Source organism: Camarhynchus parvulus, chromosome 3 (genome assembly GCF_901933205.1).
Source record: "Camarhynchus parvulus chromosome 3, STF_HiC, whole genome shotgun sequence".
Taxonomy (NCBI): domain Eukaryota; kingdom Metazoa; phylum Chordata; class Aves; order Passeriformes; family Thraupidae; genus Camarhynchus; species Camarhynchus parvulus.
The window spans coordinates 47,127,800-47,145,439 of record NC_044573.1 but is presented as its reverse complement, the minus strand read 5'-3'; the positions used below and the strand labels follow the sequence as shown (position 1 = coordinate 47,145,439).

At 34.9% G+C, this 17,640-nt stretch overlaps 1 protein-coding gene across 8 annotated transcripts in view; it reads left to right on the top strand.

Moving 5' to 3' along the window:
* STXBP5 (syntaxin binding protein 5) overlaps positions 1–17,640 on the top strand; it is a 100,451-nt gene that overhangs the window by 39,941 nt on the left and 42,870 nt on the right. For all 8 annotated transcript variants that reach the window (XM_030946662.1, XM_030946660.1, XM_030946658.1 and 5 more), the window contains exons 5-9: positions 210–344; positions 1,459–1,522; positions 3,899–3,982; positions 12,763–12,886; positions 13,936–14,014. In XM_030946662.1, the coding sequence (XP_030802522.1) occupies positions 210–344; positions 1,459–1,522; positions 3,899–3,982; positions 12,763–12,886; positions 13,936–14,014 (486 nt within the window). The remainder of the gene's footprint in view (positions 1–209; positions 345–1,458; positions 1,523–3,898; positions 3,983–12,762; positions 12,887–13,935; positions 14,015–17,640) is intronic.

The following is a 17,640-nucleotide window of genomic DNA, read 5'->3' as shown; positions in this document are numbered from 1 at the left end:
TTTCTATTTTTTGTTCAGCCTAAGGTTCTACTTTGTCTGTTCATCTCTTACTTTGGTCATGTACTGGCTTTTCTACTTTATCTCAAGCTTGTCATATATATTCCTGTTTGCCTGTTGCCTTATTTCTACCTTTTAGTAGCATAGACCTTGCAATGTAGGATATCAAAAAGACATTTCTTTAATTCCTTTTTGGTGGCTTTCTCTTTCAGGATAACATTTTGTCACCTGCCTTTCCAAAGCAAATGGCTATATGTGGGCACTGAAAGAGGAAACATTCACATTGTCAACGTGGAATCATTTACTCTCTCAGGCTATGTCATCATGTGGAATAAAGCCATTGAACTGTGAGTTTAACCATTTTTTGTCTGTGCAGGGGAGGGAACAGCAATGTCCCAGATGTTGTTAACATCACTTGCAAGAATGTCATTGTTATCTAGAGAGGCCTCCATATTAATCTTCCTGCACTACATACACTATCAAAGTACATAATCATGTAGATATTTTTATTTTCAAGAATGTGAAGCGCTAATGTTAATATATGTTTCTGCCATTTAGCAGTATTTTATAAACATGAAATAGACAGTATAGAAATAAATTAAAAATCACTATGTGTTGGGATAAAACAGAAGAAAAAAAAATATACATTAAAATGTGGTGTGGCTGGTACTTGGACAGACATTTTGCTTCTGTAGTTGGGGATTAAAGACCAAGGTGTAAAGATAATGCATTTTTTAAGGGGGCTGATATATTCTGAATTGGAAGTGACTTTCTGAAATGCAAATTTAAATAAGTCTATTCCAAGACCGAAATACATTTTATAGCTATTGTCACTGCATCTCCTTTTTTCAGCATTAAAATTGTATGTATAAATATAGTGGTTTGTGGGGGAAAGATGTAGTTGTGTGCTGCTCTTTCTTGTGCTGGTGTTTTGTTCCCAGTACATCTTCTTTCCAAAATACACAAAGTCTGTCACTTGCCAAAGGGTGTTGAAGTAAACACAGCCCTATATTAGTCCATCTTCTTCAATAGCAGGAAGTCCACATAAAGTGTTAATTCTGTGTTATTGTAACAATGGCCGTCTTGGGCAATTTATGAACTGCCCAAGAATAATGGCAAAACCTGTATTCCAGTGTAAAAGTAAACATTTTATCCTACCGTGTCAATTCTGTAACAACAGATGTTGAGATAAAATTTTTAAAGTTAATGGTATTTTCTTTTTTTTGTTGTTGTTGATAGGCAATAAATTAGTCTTCCCTTAAGACAGAAACTAAGGGTCTACAGACACAGTATCACAGTATTTATGGGCTTGAAGATAAAAGTAAAAGTAACTCCATTTTGAAATGTCACAACTTGCTTATGTGGAGTCTGTATCTGCAGAATCTTTATTACTTCAAATCATTTTGAGATACCATTTAGGGCAGGGGACAATTCTTTTTAATGGAAATATTTCTTTTTTAGGTCATCCAAATCTCACCCAGGACCTGTTGTCCACATTAGTGACAATCCAATGGATGAAGGAAAGGTAGGATTTTTTTTAAAACTCTTCAATACATTATTTTCACAGCAAGACTTTTTAAAGTATAGCTACCACTGCTATCTAAGGAAGGATTAAGTATGTGAAGACAACGAAGGTTTTAGGCCTTTGTTGTAAGCAACATAAAGTTACTTCATTGAAAGTAACATAAAACCAAGTACAGACATGAGTGTAGGACACATTATTGGAATGAAAAATCTTGTAATTTGAAAACAGAGATTAAAATGATTAGCTGCAAAACTTTTCGAAATAAAAGCAAAGACTTTTACTTATGGTGATAAAAATTAAGATGTTACATAAAAACCAATCAATCATAACCAGAATGCTTAAAGTATGATGGAAATTAATTCCACTTTATCATGCTCTTGTGTGTTATTTTGCAACTTTAAAATGCTTGTTTATATAGCATATTTTTATAGAATACCATGTACTTTTTCTTTAGATTAACTAATCTGAGATAGGATTTTGTGGAATTTGGCATCTAACTCATACTCCTATATTAGGCCATTTATTATAAATACTAGATGCCATTTGCTGGTGAAACTGGCCTACAGAAAAGCAAGATATTTCAGAAAAGTAAACCAAAATATGTGAGAAAGATCTGTGTATTAGACTTGTATTTTCATTCTTATGTGATAGTATAAACATAATCATCTGTTCATCTTAAAAAGAAGTTTTACAGTGCATGTTCTTGAAGCCCTTGCAAGACAGGAGTCTTTGTCCTGTGACATACCATTTTCCTTACTAGTGTTCTACGTATGCTGGAGGAATATTTTTTGTCTACTTTGTGTTTTTCATGTCAGTAGTAGATTAAATTGGAGAAAGGGAATGATCCCACTGTCTTAGCAGTGGTTTGAAATCTTTAGATAGCTATCAGCTTGTACCCTAAACACCCGAGGTTTCAGTCCAGCAGAGAATTTAATGAGTAGAGGTTTTTTCATTAGTATGATGTTCACTGCAGTAAGTGCATAACTAATGGGTTTCTCTGTAAAATTAGGTTTGAATCACATTCCAGGCTTATGGACTCTAGCATATGAATGCAATGAAGCTGTTGTAATTTCAGGAAATACAAGTGATCAATTTATTTTGATGTATTCCACCCGACATCCAATTATTGTAGATGAAAGTTTAAAAATTACTGGTTTTATTCATCAGGCTATAAATCAGTGTTTTGAAATCTTGACCTCATGCTTTTCTTATTTCTCATAAGAGAAATATTATTAAAAAAGCCCCATGTAGTTGCAAAAATCCCCCATGTGCACACTTTTAAAATGTGTTCATGCTTTTAGCTTTCTAATCACAGTGGATTTTCTAATATTTAAGTTAAAATAGAAAAATTATAATATATGGCATATGATAAGCAAGATTATTAAAAATAATCTGGCCTACATATACGTGTTAATGGGAAAAATTGAATATTCACTTCTACTAGATCAAACAAGTCCAATATTTATGATACTTTAGTGCTGTAGAGCACTGAAAGAGATGAAATATTTTATTTGTTAGCTTGTAGGACATCTGTTATTTTTGTACTGGAGACAACTGTGCACCTTGAAAATCTTAACATGCTGAAAAACTGTCCAGGTGAAACCTCTAGGTATAGCAGTAGATTGTTACTACTACCTTATGTTGGACATGGTTTATTGCTTTTTTTTTCCATTAAGAGAAGTAGCACTTAAGATAGGAGACTGAAACACTTAGATAGTCAATGATGTGTTAGACCAACTATTATGAGTCCTCACTCCCTACAATAAAGATTTAAGCTTCTTGCAAAAAGATTATTGGGGAAATTATCTAGTTTAATTTATGTAGCTTTTCTCCTATGAACAAAAAATATTTCTGGGGTTCCTTCAGCCAATTATCCTAATTGTGATTAACTTCTGTAGAAACTTCATAGTACATAGTTTCTTTATAGACAATGAACTTTTACTGAGAACTTCAGGGGAAATGTTGTATTCTTCCAACAAATTTAAGCAGAATTAATTCCAGTGAGGAAAACACACAATGAAGTTCTCCTTTTCAACACCCCTCATTTTCACTCAGGGTGGAATACACATAGCAAGGGTTATTATAGATCTTTCTGCAACTCAAAGTGATTTCCAAGGAAACTTCAGGAGGATACTTTGATTTTTTGCTAATTTTGCATGAATGTCCATTATATTTTCTGGAACTTGAGGCCAGTAAGTACAAAGTAAACCTTTCTAATGTTGAGGCCTTTGCCTCTTTAATTTTTGTTTTTATAACTACTTGCTGTTACTATATGTACTATTATGCTGCATGTCTTTTTGGACAAGAACCTCAGGCATTGCAAATTATATCATTTTGATTTTCCTTATAAAGAATTAATGTATTTTATAATTGCAGCTTCTAATTGGCTTTGAATCTGGGACAGTGGTATTATGGGACCTGAAGTCAAAGAAGGCAGATTACAGATATACACATGATGAGGTAACATTTTTCACCTGCATTACTTACTCTGAGGATATAATTCACTACTCAAATAGTGACTTTTATTATTTTTTAATCTCCTGCTTCTGTCACCAGTGGATCAATAAGTAAGTCTCTTTGAAATTGCAAGTACTGGAAATTTTCTCTAAAAGAGCAGTAGGGCTTGGATGATAAACTTCAGACCAAATAACTTCACTGAGTTTAAGTTTGTAAAGTAATGAATGGTGACATGGATTGGATTTCTTCACTAAGCTTTTAGGTCTTATTTCTGTTAATCGTGTGACTTTCACCTGTGTTAAAGGCTTAAGTTGAAACAAGATGGTTTAGCGATTTATGTAATTTGGAATCTCTCACTATTCTGGGAACTGCAAGAGAAAAGGGCAGGGGAAGAAGCCACTAAATAAATAGTCTCACTACAACATTTCTCCAACCACCTTTTCTCTGTAGAATAAGATCATGATCAATTCTCTTTGAAATAAGACTGGGGGAGGTTTAAAAAAACAATGGCATTAGGTGCCATTCATTTCTTTAAAACTTGACTCTTGAGAGAAGAGACTTTTTGAGCAACTGAGATTAAGAAAAATAAGTCAGCATAATATACAAGTTGTTGTATTTTATTTAAAATAATATGAAATTTGTCTTGATTGCATTTTGTTAACTGTAAAATGGCTTTGTCATTGTTCAGTACCAGCTTTAGGGTTTTTGTGGGGGGAGAGGGACAGAGTTGTTGGGTTTTTTGGTGGCAGCTCTGGCTCAGTACTTGTACTTCTGTGTATTCTACCAATCAAGTTTGCTTGGAGGAGGAGGCTCTGAATAGTCTAAGCCTTAGATCATCAGAAATGTCCATATAAGCCCCAGAGTGTGTTATGCAAAGAACAATTTTTCTTCCTTCCATTTTCATTGCATGAACTTAGTTAATTCCCTTTATCTTTTTTTTTTTCATAAATTTACTCATGTCTTTATCTCATCTTTTTCTTCCTAGACCTCTTACTTGTTGTGTTCTTCTTTAACTTTTTTAACCATTCTATTTTATCTTTGTTTTGTAAAACAGAATCACAGCAGCATAGTATATATGAAGATGTGACCACACTGGATTTATCATGTGGAATAATTGTCTTTGGACTTGCTTTCCTTTTCTCTTGATCTTGATATTGGACTAGCCTTTTGATGGTACAAGCATAAAGCACATTTTTTCTTGAAACAACCAAGTATAAAACCAGAGACTTGTTCTGCAGGTGTTACTTGTCAGGTCAAACTCCTGACATTAGGCATTGTTTTTCATTGACATAGTTGGACAGTAAAAATTAAAGCCTTTCTGTAGTTTTTCACTGAAATCCTGATTTCTGCTTTGAGTGTGGTTTGGTACTGTCAGCAGACTTTACCATCTTAATATTGTTGTTCTAATTTTCCAAGTTGCTTATGAATAAACTGAGCAAATGAGATCCCTGAGAGTCTTTACCATTTAGCTTCATCCATGAACTAATCAATTAGTGCCAGCCTGTCTTTATTCCAGATTGCTTTGCTTCCTTAACCAGTTATTTATTTGTTCAAAGCTATCTAATCCGTTTAGTTTAATCTTCCTTTGAGATACGTTGTTCAAGAACTTTGAAAATTTTGTAGACAGCTTAAGTGGTGTTTCCATGAACCTCATGCCTGTTACCATTCTTGGAGGTTTGTTTGACTGTAATTACCTCTCACAAAAATCATGTTGACTACTTCTATCTGGTGTATTATATTCATCCATATGTCAATTAACTCTGTTCTTTATTAAAATTTTTTTGCAGTTTCTAGAAACTTACCTAAGGTAGACACCCTGCTGCTTATTCTGTTTTGTTTTTTTTTATTTTGTGGTCCATTTATTTAAAAATTAACTTAATATCTGTCTCAGTACTTTTTAGAACCAATTCTGATTTGAGAGGCTGCAGAGATCAGTGAATAGTTCAGGGGTTACATCTTTGAATTTCTTTAGGATTTAGAAGTGAATGCATCTAGAGCTTCAGTTTGAGTTTTTTGCAGAAGAAGTAATGAAATATCTCAGGTCAGACCCAGTAAAGAAATGTGTTTATCATAACTTGGGAATGGTTAGGAAGGGAAGAGAAAAAAGTGACCATCTGGTAATGTAGTGGTTTCCTTGCTCATGGGAGTGCGCACAGAGAAGACTCAGAGTGGAGCAGTGCCCTGTCTCAAGAGATCTCTGTCTCTGGTTACTGTGACACAGAGCAAAGTTCTTTGCCATTTTGTTTCCTGCTAACAAACTGTGCAAATTTGGACATTTCTGTGCAGAGAATCTTTCTGGCTAGCTTCTTGTTGATTTCCTGGTTTCATGGCGTTGTTAGAGAACTTCTTTCATGCAGTGACTGTAAGGGCTGTGTTCCATCATGAACATGTGTGCCAACCTACCCTCAAGGGACAGGGAGCATCTAATGTCACAACATGCTTCACCTCTTCTCTCACTGAGGGTAATGCATGTGACATTCTGCCCCGTAGCAGGAGCAGGATTTGAAGCCTCAGGATTTATGTGCTTGGTTCTCCGCTTGTTCTTGATGAGGGCTCTTCTGAGTGAGGAGCTGACAACCAGTAAGAAGAGAGCTACTTAGTCCAATCTTGTCACACTTGCCATCTTAGTGGGTGGCTAGGCTTCCTCAGGCATCATGAGCAGGGTGGCCAGGACATTGATACCATAAAGAACATTGGCTAGAAACTTTGCCATTGGATTGGTTTCCTCCTCTGTCATCTCTTTGTAGTTGGTGTTATTTTTAAAGCATGTAACTTGCAGGTCTTTCACCATCATTTGATGCAACTTCCTTAACTCAAAACTTCAGATGTGTGCAGGGATCCAAATGTCATCCTTTCTTCCTTAGCAGAGGAAGATCATAATTAGGGTCAAAATCTCGGTGTGTCCAGAGGTCTCTGGAAAGATACCTGATATTTCCTGAGGGAAGATGTTGAATCCAATTATATGGGTTTGTAGCTTCCTGCTTGGTTTCATTTTAAAAGGCCTGACCTTTAGGAGGCTTTCTTGAAGCCAATTCCCATGTTGTGGTAGGGCAGAAAGGCTGTTGTTGCCTGAAAGCCAGGTTAATGGAACACTCTGCACACTTTCTTCCTGTCTGAACATGTGTGCCTTCCCAGCACCCTGGGCCAATAGCTGCAGCACAAGGACACTAGGACACTCACCCCAAGGACAGGAGCAGGTGGGTGACATTAGCCATGGCTGGGGGAAGCAGCTCTAGGTCATGATTAGGGTTAGTGCTGATTGCTAGCATTCTTCCCTCCAGAACATTCTACTTACGGGAAAATTCAGAGAATTTAGCTATAATTTGTACTTGATCTTTCTATATTATGAATTAAATCCTGAACTATTTTTTATTATAACAACAATACTTTGAATATTTAAAATTACTTAGAATAATGCACAAGTGTAACCTTCTTTTTCAGAAAATTTTGAGGAAATTATTTGTATATAGTGGAACTGTAGCTGTGAATGAACTTTTGTTTAGGAAATTTCTTTGAAACCTTTTACTCAAAACATCCCTTTTGTCTTGGGCAGGCTCAATGAAACAGAAGACTAAATTCCTTTTGCACCATTCTTAAGCCTTTTATATGCAGACATTGGGGATTTAAGGAAAGTAAGCTGTGCATTTCTATGTGAAATACAGTTTATATTGCTGTCATTTCCCAACCTGTATGTTCATGAAAGAAATTAAACAAATTTCTCAAGTGTTGCTTTTTCCTAAAAAAAAAACCAACAAAACCAAATCCCTCAACTGTAACTTCTGAAAACTAAAGCTTGTTTTATAATCAAGTCCGTTCTTCAAGTAATATTTTGTTTGTTCTGATGTCAAGTAAGCTTTGACAGCATTAACTATAATGCACTATAGATTACTATTTTTAGACTCAGTGTTCTGGTACATGGTTGAGTGTAAGAGATTATTTTAGAGCATTAAAAACATGTCAAAGTAGCTTGTGGAATTAAGAGGACAGGAGAAAGAGAAACAACCCCAGTATGTGACTTGCCAGAAACCAAAGTGTGTCAATGTATTTCATTTCATCGAAACAATCTTCATGTTGTATTGTCATTTAAGTCTCATTAGCTACATTTTTTGTTTTCTTCCTTTCACAGCATTTTTTCCCCTTCCTTTGGTAGTTGACAAGAGAGTTAGCATAGGTACTCCCAAGTTTTAAAATACTTTCTTTGTATATTTTGGTGAACTGGTAGAAAGGGAATTAGTATCATCATCCATTCATGTTTAAGCAAAAATGCTGCTCATATCCATGGAAAGTAAAGGACTGTCATAATAAGGCTGTGAAATCAGGAGAAGTTATGGTAAATAACCAGGCTGGTTTGCAGAATAACTAATCATGGACTCTGCCAGTCATGCACATTGTATTTCAAGCTCAATTAATGTCACAAGATCATTGAGAAATCCAAGGAATTATGAAAGGACTTATCAATGTCTCTAGTGCATTGCATATTTGCAGTAGTCTAAATTTGGTGTTAGAAAACCGGATTTAAAAATTTCTCTTGAAAACAAGGTAAACTGCTTACATTAATAACTTTTGTGTTTACATCATTGAAATCCTCAATGCACTGTTCTGGTTTTGGCTGGAATAGGTTTAATTTTCTTTCTAGTACCTACCAAAGATCTGTGTGTTTAGATTCACTATGAATAACTTGGATAATACACTGATGTTTTAGTTGTGCTGAGTACTTCTTTTTATTGAAATTATTATACTGTTCTTACCTCATGAGTTGTACCATTTTTTTTGATTCTACCCCGTATCCCACTGGTGAGTGAGCAGCATTGTGGTGCCTGGCTGCGGCCTGGGGTTAGACCATGACAGAGGAGAAGAGTGGTCTCAAAATGTTCCAAAATCATAGCATGTGGCTAAAATATGTATTAATTTAAAAGAATGGGATTATTTGTATCAGTATTTAATGAATTGAAACAGCTATATTCCCCTCTGGAAAAATAACATAAAAGCTTCGGTCTTTATTGATGAACTTGTCTCTTAAATTGCAAGGTTGCATTTAAATTATTCATTTTTGTACTTCCTAAAAGTACTAAGAACTAATGGGTATTTCCAGGGATATTTACAAGCTATTGCAGAAGAAAATAAATTTCGCAGAATGTTTTTAACTATGCAATAATCTCTTGAAAAGCTAGTGATAACTTAAGATATTTCTGTAGGAGTCTTACATATAAATGCCTTTAATTTTGTTCCTCAAACTTTTTTTGGTTTAATTGTGGTTGCTAAGTCTCCCTCAGTTAACTGCTGCAGTTGCTGCAGAAATGTTTCTGTCTTAAAATCAGGTATACTCACCTTCTTTGCAGGCAGCATAGCAGTAATTTTTCCACATGGGATCATCTTTCTGGAACAGATGGTGAATTGATTTTGTGTTTGAGTACAGCCTGTCTCTACATAAAACTCAGGGATAGATTCTACAATTTCTAATAAAGTTTAGGCATATGTAGGACAGCAAAGTCAATTGTGTTGTTAGCCAAAAAAGATTCAACTCCCCACTTCCCCAGAAAATACATAACTGTCTCAGAAGTTTTGAAACAAACGTCCCTAGAGTCCAGAACAGGTACCCTAAATTTGAAATAAAGTGAAGGGGATAGTAAGAATACTTCTATAGGAAACCTTCAGTGGTAATCAATTACATATAAAATTTTATCTAGACAAAGTTGGTTACTTTTTTCTTAGGGTTCTTTGTGTTTGAGTTCCTGTAAAGGTTCCCTGTATTTGGTTCATGTTCGTAAATGGAAGGACTCAGAATGAAAGTAAGGTCAGGACTTGGTTTACCTGTGCAGACAACTCCAATTATGGATACAAATGCCTTAAATATAACAACAATCCTCTGTGATACTTGGGTATGATCTTGTTATAAGGGGTTACTTTCTGGTCCCATATGACCAGAAAAGATTTGAGACACAGTTAAATCTGTACCAGCTGATATAAGCATACTGCTGCATTATGGTACCAAAAAGAAAAAAGGAAGTTTTAATCATTATGAGAATTAAGATTAAAACAGAATGTTTTATTCTGCATCAGTAAGTTTTGTGTCAAGTATTAGAATAAAAATATACTACTCCTAGTGGATCTCTAGTGTCTTAGAAGATTTGTTTTGCAGACTCAGTGGATTCTGCTTCATTTTTCTATTTTATGCATTCCTCCAGATTCCAGCACTAATATTAACTCTGGAAAATGTTAAAACTACTTTGCTCTTGTGTATAGAGATGATTTTTCAGATATCAGTTTTGTTTTGGTGATTGAGACTCTTGCTAGTCAACAGCTAGTGCTATCAGCTCACTAGTACTATTTAAGGTTATTGCACTCTTTTCATTATAACTTTCTTGTCACTAGGCCAGCTTGTTGTGTACCTTGAGATAGTGCTGGAGCTACTTATGAAGTTGGTTTTTATTTTTTAGGCTTACAAGAATTTGTGAATTGTGTGATAGCAAAGGATATTGCTCTATGCAAAAGTTTATCATACTCAGCCCCAGAGTTGTTTGTTGGATTATTTTAGAAAACATAAAGCATATATTTCAAATATTTAGCTGCATTACTAAATATGACAAGTGACTCTAAAGAGACTAAAACTAGGCAGTAAATAAAGCCAAAAGGCTCATTGTTCTCTTTCAGAGGTTTTTTTTTTTACCTCCATGTTCCTTGCAGAAAGTGAGAGCAGTCATCCTTCTCCTTTGTGCTCAGATCTTTTTATCTTCTTAAGCATTGATACTGTTTCAAGAGTAACAAGTTGTTGCATTTCCCTTCTCCTGACATTCTTTTTCAGGGAAAGGAAGAAGTGATCATTTCTCAGATTTATTCTTCCTTCTTTTTGTGAAACTTGCCTTCTTACTGGTTCTTAAGACCTGTTTTTACATAAATGTGGATCAAACTGTTTCATTTACGCTATAGGCTGCCTACTGTTGCCAGGGTTAGACTTCATATGGGAGATTATATTGTATTGCTAAGCCTGCTGTAGACATTTATTTTGTCAGTGATGAACTTTTTTAAATGCCACCTTCTCTTTACTGAGTCTGCACGCTCAAAATTGTTGACCCCTTGCTTTATTTGGTATAATGTTGGTAAATAAAAACTCAATATTTATGCAAGATTTCTTTTATAATACCAGTTTTTGCTATATAAAAATTTATTTGACAGGCAGAACGAGCAAGAGTGTTTCACTTTGATAGTAGGAAACATCATGTGAGGCATGTAGGTTTGTTTCTGAGCTACACGTGTAGATGTGACACTGGTACACAAAATCTGTCTTAAAAAAATCTATAATGATTCCACAATACATAGGGAACAATATTAAATTTCACAAAGAAATGCTAAACTTAATCTGTAGTTTACATATATCCAGATGTTATATTAATTTATATTGGGGAAATTTTTACTGGAGATTCTAGACTCATGTAGCATAGCCATTTTCCTCTGTCATTTAAGCTCTGGATTCTCCCATTCAGTTTGCTGGAAACTGTCTTGTCTCTCTGTATAATTCATGAAATATGAAGACCTGATCTGTGTATAATCAGTTTGAGCAAAGCTCGCTTGGATCTGTCCTGAGATGTGCTCTTCACCCAATAATTGCTGCTTAAGCTGTCATTGCTGGTTACAGTTCTCTACTGTTCACATACCCAAGTTTCCTCACAGAGGAAATCCCAAGGTTCCTGCAGAGCTGGAGTGAGTGTAAGCCCTTCTTACAGACAGAATCACTACTGAAGGTATCCACTGAGGGTATTGTAAAGTCCATCAGTTTTCACTTATTCAGTGCCTGCTTTTCTAGTTTACCTAGAGTAATGTCTTCATCATAAAATTTAGATTTTCAGTAATACCAAAGTTCCACCTTTCTTGCAGTTAATAGTTCCTTTTGCACCTTCTGGGTAGTAGAGAAATACTTTACGGTTTCATTATTTACTGATATTTTCATGCTATAACTAACAGAGATGCTGGAAGCAGAAATGGCACCAATCCTTTCCTGCTAGTCAATATTTTTGCCTTATTTGTATTCTTTGCATCATTATTTACTTTCTTCTTGCCTGAAGGCAGCAACTAGATTTCATTTATTTAGCTGTTTTCTGTAGCTTTTATGTAGCATGGTGTAATCATTCCGTTCCTAATTTTAGGAATCTAGACATGATTCATTTATGGGAAGATTTACTAGTAGATTCCTGTGCTTTCCTGCACCTTGAAGCTGCCATTGCAATATTACAGCATCCAGGCTAATACTTTGCTATCATCACCATAATTTCAAAAAGATCTTGTTACTTCAATTCGTGTTTTATGGAAGTTTTGACCCAATGCTTGCCTCTTGTGCACATGCACATAAACATCTCAAAATAATATGTAATACTTGAACTTAATAATCTCATCCTATGTTTTTTGTCTGGACAATATGTTTTTCCCAATACTGAAAAATTTTGGTTAGCAAAGCTTAAATAAGTGCTTGCAGGTATTCTCTTCATGCTGCCCTTAATGGAAGAATACTTCAGTACTACACTGGGGAGGGTGCGTGGGGTCCCCTCTTGCTCTCCCTGAGCAGGTCGCTACAGTGAAGACACTATTTTTGATAGGTAAAGTGTGTCTGAAAGTGTCCCTACTTATGTAAGGAAAACTTGACATGGGTTAACTAGGATGTAATAGGATAGGTATTATTTAATTAATAATTTTTCTAATTGGCGTTTTCTGTTTAATGTCATTGAGAAAGGTGTAAGAATAAAATGATAATAAGATGCACAACTTATGTTGTTCTGCTTTTTCTTGCATAGGCTATCCATTCTGTGGCTTGGCATCATGAAGGCAAACAATTCATTTGTAGTCACTCAGATGGTACCTTGACCATATGGAATGTAAAATCTCCTACCAAACCATTCCAGACAATCACTCCACATGGTAAGGTGAAAATGGATACCCACTGCACTTGACAGCTCTTAAAACACAGAGAACTTGTTTTTAATAGAAGTGTGTTTTGCAAAAAACAAGTATTAAAAGTGTACTTGCAATGCAGTAAAAATCTTTCTCAGTCGTGCCAGTTTCTCATAGATTTCACTTGAAAAAGAAAAATCTTTATGAAATAAGAATCCAAATCAGTGCAGCTTTCTCTAGTTCTTTAAACTTAAAGCTTGTCTTTCACACAATGGCACTGATCTCAGAGTTAACTCATGCATATATCGCAGGACTTGCTTTTTGCTTATATTACAATTGCATAGATTGTTTAAAATACATATATGCAAGTACCTGTTTTATGTATAAGTGTGTAGATTACCACATAAATTTTCGGGAGGGTTTGTAACAGAACAAGAATAGCATCTGGTAAGATGTTCCCGCTTCTGAGAGGTCTTTCATTAATGTTAATCTAGGAAATTATCATTACGTGTTGTTCTTCTGTGAAATAAACTGCTGCTCTTCTAGTAAGTTGTACACAAATGCCATGGTGTGCATGTCTCTATTTCATGTCTTAGCAACTTATTTACTTAAGATTTTTAAGTGTGGATGTATCAGTGAGGATAATTGCACAGTTGAGAGAGAGCGGACTTTTCATGCTGAATTGAAGTCTTAGCCCTTAAGGATAATACTCAGGATAAACCTCACTTTACTTGTAAGCTGACCAATTTTAATTGCAAAAGGGTAGACACAACATAAATTTTAAATATCCTAGTGCTACTTAAAACAGCACTATAGGGGAGGATTAAATATTTGAAAACAAATTTTCTCCAGCAGTCAGGTTTAGAGTTGCTCTTTTTGCTAAACCTTCAAAGTTGGTGTGTTGAGAGCTTTAAGAAATTTTTAATTATATTATTCCAAGGCATACTCTATAACTGTCAAAGATGTTGAATATATGTTGTGTGAATTTTATACTTCTCAAGCTGCGCAGTGAATTTCATTACTTGCCATAATGTTACGGAACTGCAAGATTAACACAGGAAAATGATTTGCTTTAGGAAAGCAGCTGAAGGATGGAAAGAAGCCAGAACCCTGCAAACCTATCCTTAAGGTGGAATATAAAACAACTAGAGCTGGGTAAGACTGGTTTTGTGTGCAAAATGAGCATATGTAACAGTGCAACACTCTGGGAATGGACTTTGTTTCCCAATTGTTAGGGTGTATATTCTGATGGTACAGCTTTGTTTTAGCTTTAGTAAATCAGATATTGATGAATAAAATACAAAAATTTGTGTGAATGAATGACTGTATACAAACCAACGATGCTGCTAATGTATTATCTACACTCTTCTTTCATGCTACTGAAACTTGTATGCATTTTTGCTCAATTTTCTGAGTTCTGAATAAAAAAAGGCTGATAAAGCAAAGAAGACACCAAAACACAGACATGATAAATTGAACTTTGATAAATAGTATCCCAAATTGAATATTCTTAATTTTGAATACATGTTCCTCCCCCTAAAATGTTATTAACAGAAGTTTTTCTAGGAGAGTGCAGTAATTTGTGTAGTGAAATATGCCTAATTATGCACATTGAGAATGTAACAAAGCTGTAATTCCAACAAGAGGCTCAGATGCAATTACAGGATCTATAGAGTAGCATGTTTTGTTACCCAGACTGCAGATAGGGTGGATGGATTTCCTGAACTGTGTGGAATTTCTTTTATTTGTGGTTCTAAAGTGTTGAGTAAAAAGTGCAATATAAGATAAAATATTCATGGAAATCTGTTCAGCTATTTGCAAAAGCTGATTTTTTTTTTGTTTGTTTGTTTTCTTTTATATTTGGGGGGTTTGTGTACCATTTTTATTTACTTTTCAGGCATTCAAATTTGTAGAAGATGGTTAATTAAATGATACAATACAGTATTGTTTATATACTCATAATATCACTGGCTTTAGGTGTTATTATTTTCTTCTAAAAATGAGGTAAATAGAAACTTAAAACTGTGGCTGGCTCCCAGTTTTAGAAAGATCTGTCATCATAAAGCAATATTTTACTTGCAAAAGTCTACATCTATCTGCGTAATCCTTTCTCAACTGAAATATCAAAAGCTGATTTAAAGAGAGATAATCAAAAATCTCAGCTTCAGCAAGTTACAATTTCTGCAATCAAAAGCCTTCTTTTATTATGAATAGTCATTCTGAAGGAGACAATTAGTTTGGAGCTTGTTCTGTGGCATAGTATTACAATGCGAAAACTACTTGACTTTTGACATAGTTTAAGGAGGATTTTATTCTAATAAAATTTTATTCTAATAAATAATTTCTAATATTTCTTGGTGGTTTGGGGAAGCTACTTTTTCCTGGTTTGGCTTTTTTTTTCTGTTGCGCCTCTCAATTTCTGGTGTTTATCCAAACTGAATGTTTTGATACATTTCAATTTACTCTTCTGTCTAATGTTTTCTATCTTCAGTGTACTATTAAATCTACAATTATTGATAACCCTTCCTGAACTTTAAGTAAGAGAGAAGAAAAAGAAAAACAAACAAACCTGCAACAAGCAAAACTGCGCCAGTCTGCACTGTGGTAGAGAAGCAGTGCACTGCAAATCTCCTTTCATTTACTGCTATGTGTACTTCAGTTTGCACTCAATTTTCAGTTTCACTTGTACTCTTACAAGAATTTTAAGGCAAGACAGAACTACCTTTCAATACCTAAATTTTTGATAGATTTTTTATTTGTCATTTGGAATTTGTTTAATATGAGCAAGATTTTAACTTTTAGCTAAAGTTCTGTCATTTCTTATCAATTATTTAATTTCTGTAGCACAGAGGAGAATAGTTTCTGGACAGGACAAAAATTTTTCAGGCCACTGAAACAATGTAAGAAACATCAAATAAACTTTTTTCTATGGTATACACTATAGCTGTTCTTAAGAAAGAAATTATAAGAAAACAGAAGAAAACAAAGCAAAGCAAAAAAGCTTACATTTAAGAGATACTATTTAATGCTTATTTAAGTTATATTTCAAATCTTTATTAGGAAAAAATGTTCACTATTTCCATGCTCTATTTTGAACATCTTTCTATCACCCCTTTTTTGTTTCTCCCTTATCTATCCAGAGTGCTCAAAGATCTACGTCTCTTTCTGTATCTCCTCCAGTGGAAAACATTTCATTGATATGATCTGAACTGCTTTTTTTTACTGCTTCTAATTCTAGTAAGCTGGTTTTGGGAAAAGTGGTTCAGAACCATGCAAAAGGAAGGACCATAACCTATGGCAACCTATATTAAGGGCTACAGACACTATTCTTTTTACCGTTGCAGCTATTTTTAATTCCTTCTCACTTTTTTTTACCTGCATTTTGTATTTCATATTGTAAAACTGGGGTCAGGACAAAAGAAGGACATGAGGCTTTTCCTGGGTTTTATGGGCTATCTATTTATTTGCTAAACTTTGTGGGGTTTTCTGTTGCTTTTTGTTTGGTCGGTTTGGTTTTTAAGTTTTTGTAAATAGTGCTAAGTGAAATGTCCAGAGCCAAAGTAACTTACTCTGCAACAAGAGTATGTCTGTAGCTTTATTTCTGGGAGAAAGGTTACTATTGATGAATAAGGGGTGAAAAGGGTACATTCTTTGTATATTCCTTGTGCAAAGTGACATAATTTTGCAATCTCAGAGCATAATGTCACTGTACTGCAGCCACTCTTCATCTAAAATACTTCATCCTTTTCAGAAGCACTGAATTTCAAAGGTAGCTTATCTTTCGAGCTTTCTGAACTAGTTCCATATTGCTTTTATGTGTACTTTTTCTGTCTAAAGAGAATCTAGAGGTACTCTCAAGCTTCCTTGTGCCATTCCCTCCCCCTCCAGATCAAGTCCTTCCTGACACCACTTTCCAGACGTGCAGGCTCAGAGCCCTACTGTATTTAGTCTGGTTGATATTAGCATTATGGTCAAATTGCCAGTGTCTAATAGAAATTAGAGCTCCAAAGTCTCCATGTAAAACATAATTCAGAAGGGTTTTGTCTTGGTAGCTGATGCAGCTGTCATTGACTGACTGAGTCATCTCATGGTTGTGTGTAATTGGGATCCCGAGGTTACATTAGTGATGGTGCCTCCCATCAAGTAAAAGTTGTTAATCTGTTCATTTAGTTTGAATAGTACTATTTTCTTGTGTCAGCGTATTGGTTTAAAACCACACTTCCCAAAATAAATTCATAGTTTTATCTTCACTACTGCTTCAGGACATCAAGTATTAAGGTAAACTAACTCTTGAAGTCTTTTCCATCTTCATACTAGGATTAACTTCTCCACAGATTTACTCAGGGTTTGAAAAGTAAGCCAGATGGTACCAATGACCTGATTTCTCTGTATGTCATCCTGTCACACATCTGGATTGTCAGAAGCTGGCTCACTTGTGATAGTTTACTTCTAAAATTGAACAGAAACATCATCCTGGATTGTGAGCCGCTCAACTCTCGATTGTATTATGTTTTCATACATTGCAAGACCTAATCCTGTGTTTTCTGAATTTTTTTGTCCATGACCTGTTGCCCCCTTTTATAGTCAGTTTCTTACAGTATTCTCCAAGTGATTCTACATATTTCACTGATGAGGAAATTCATGTAAGGGGATTACTTGCAAACTTGCTGAAGCTGAACTGTTTCAAAGAATCTCTGTATGAGCAGCTGCTATAAATTGCTATTAAAATGCTATAAAGCAATTCTCTAGGCTCTGAAACCTGGGTTTTTTTAAATGTCTTC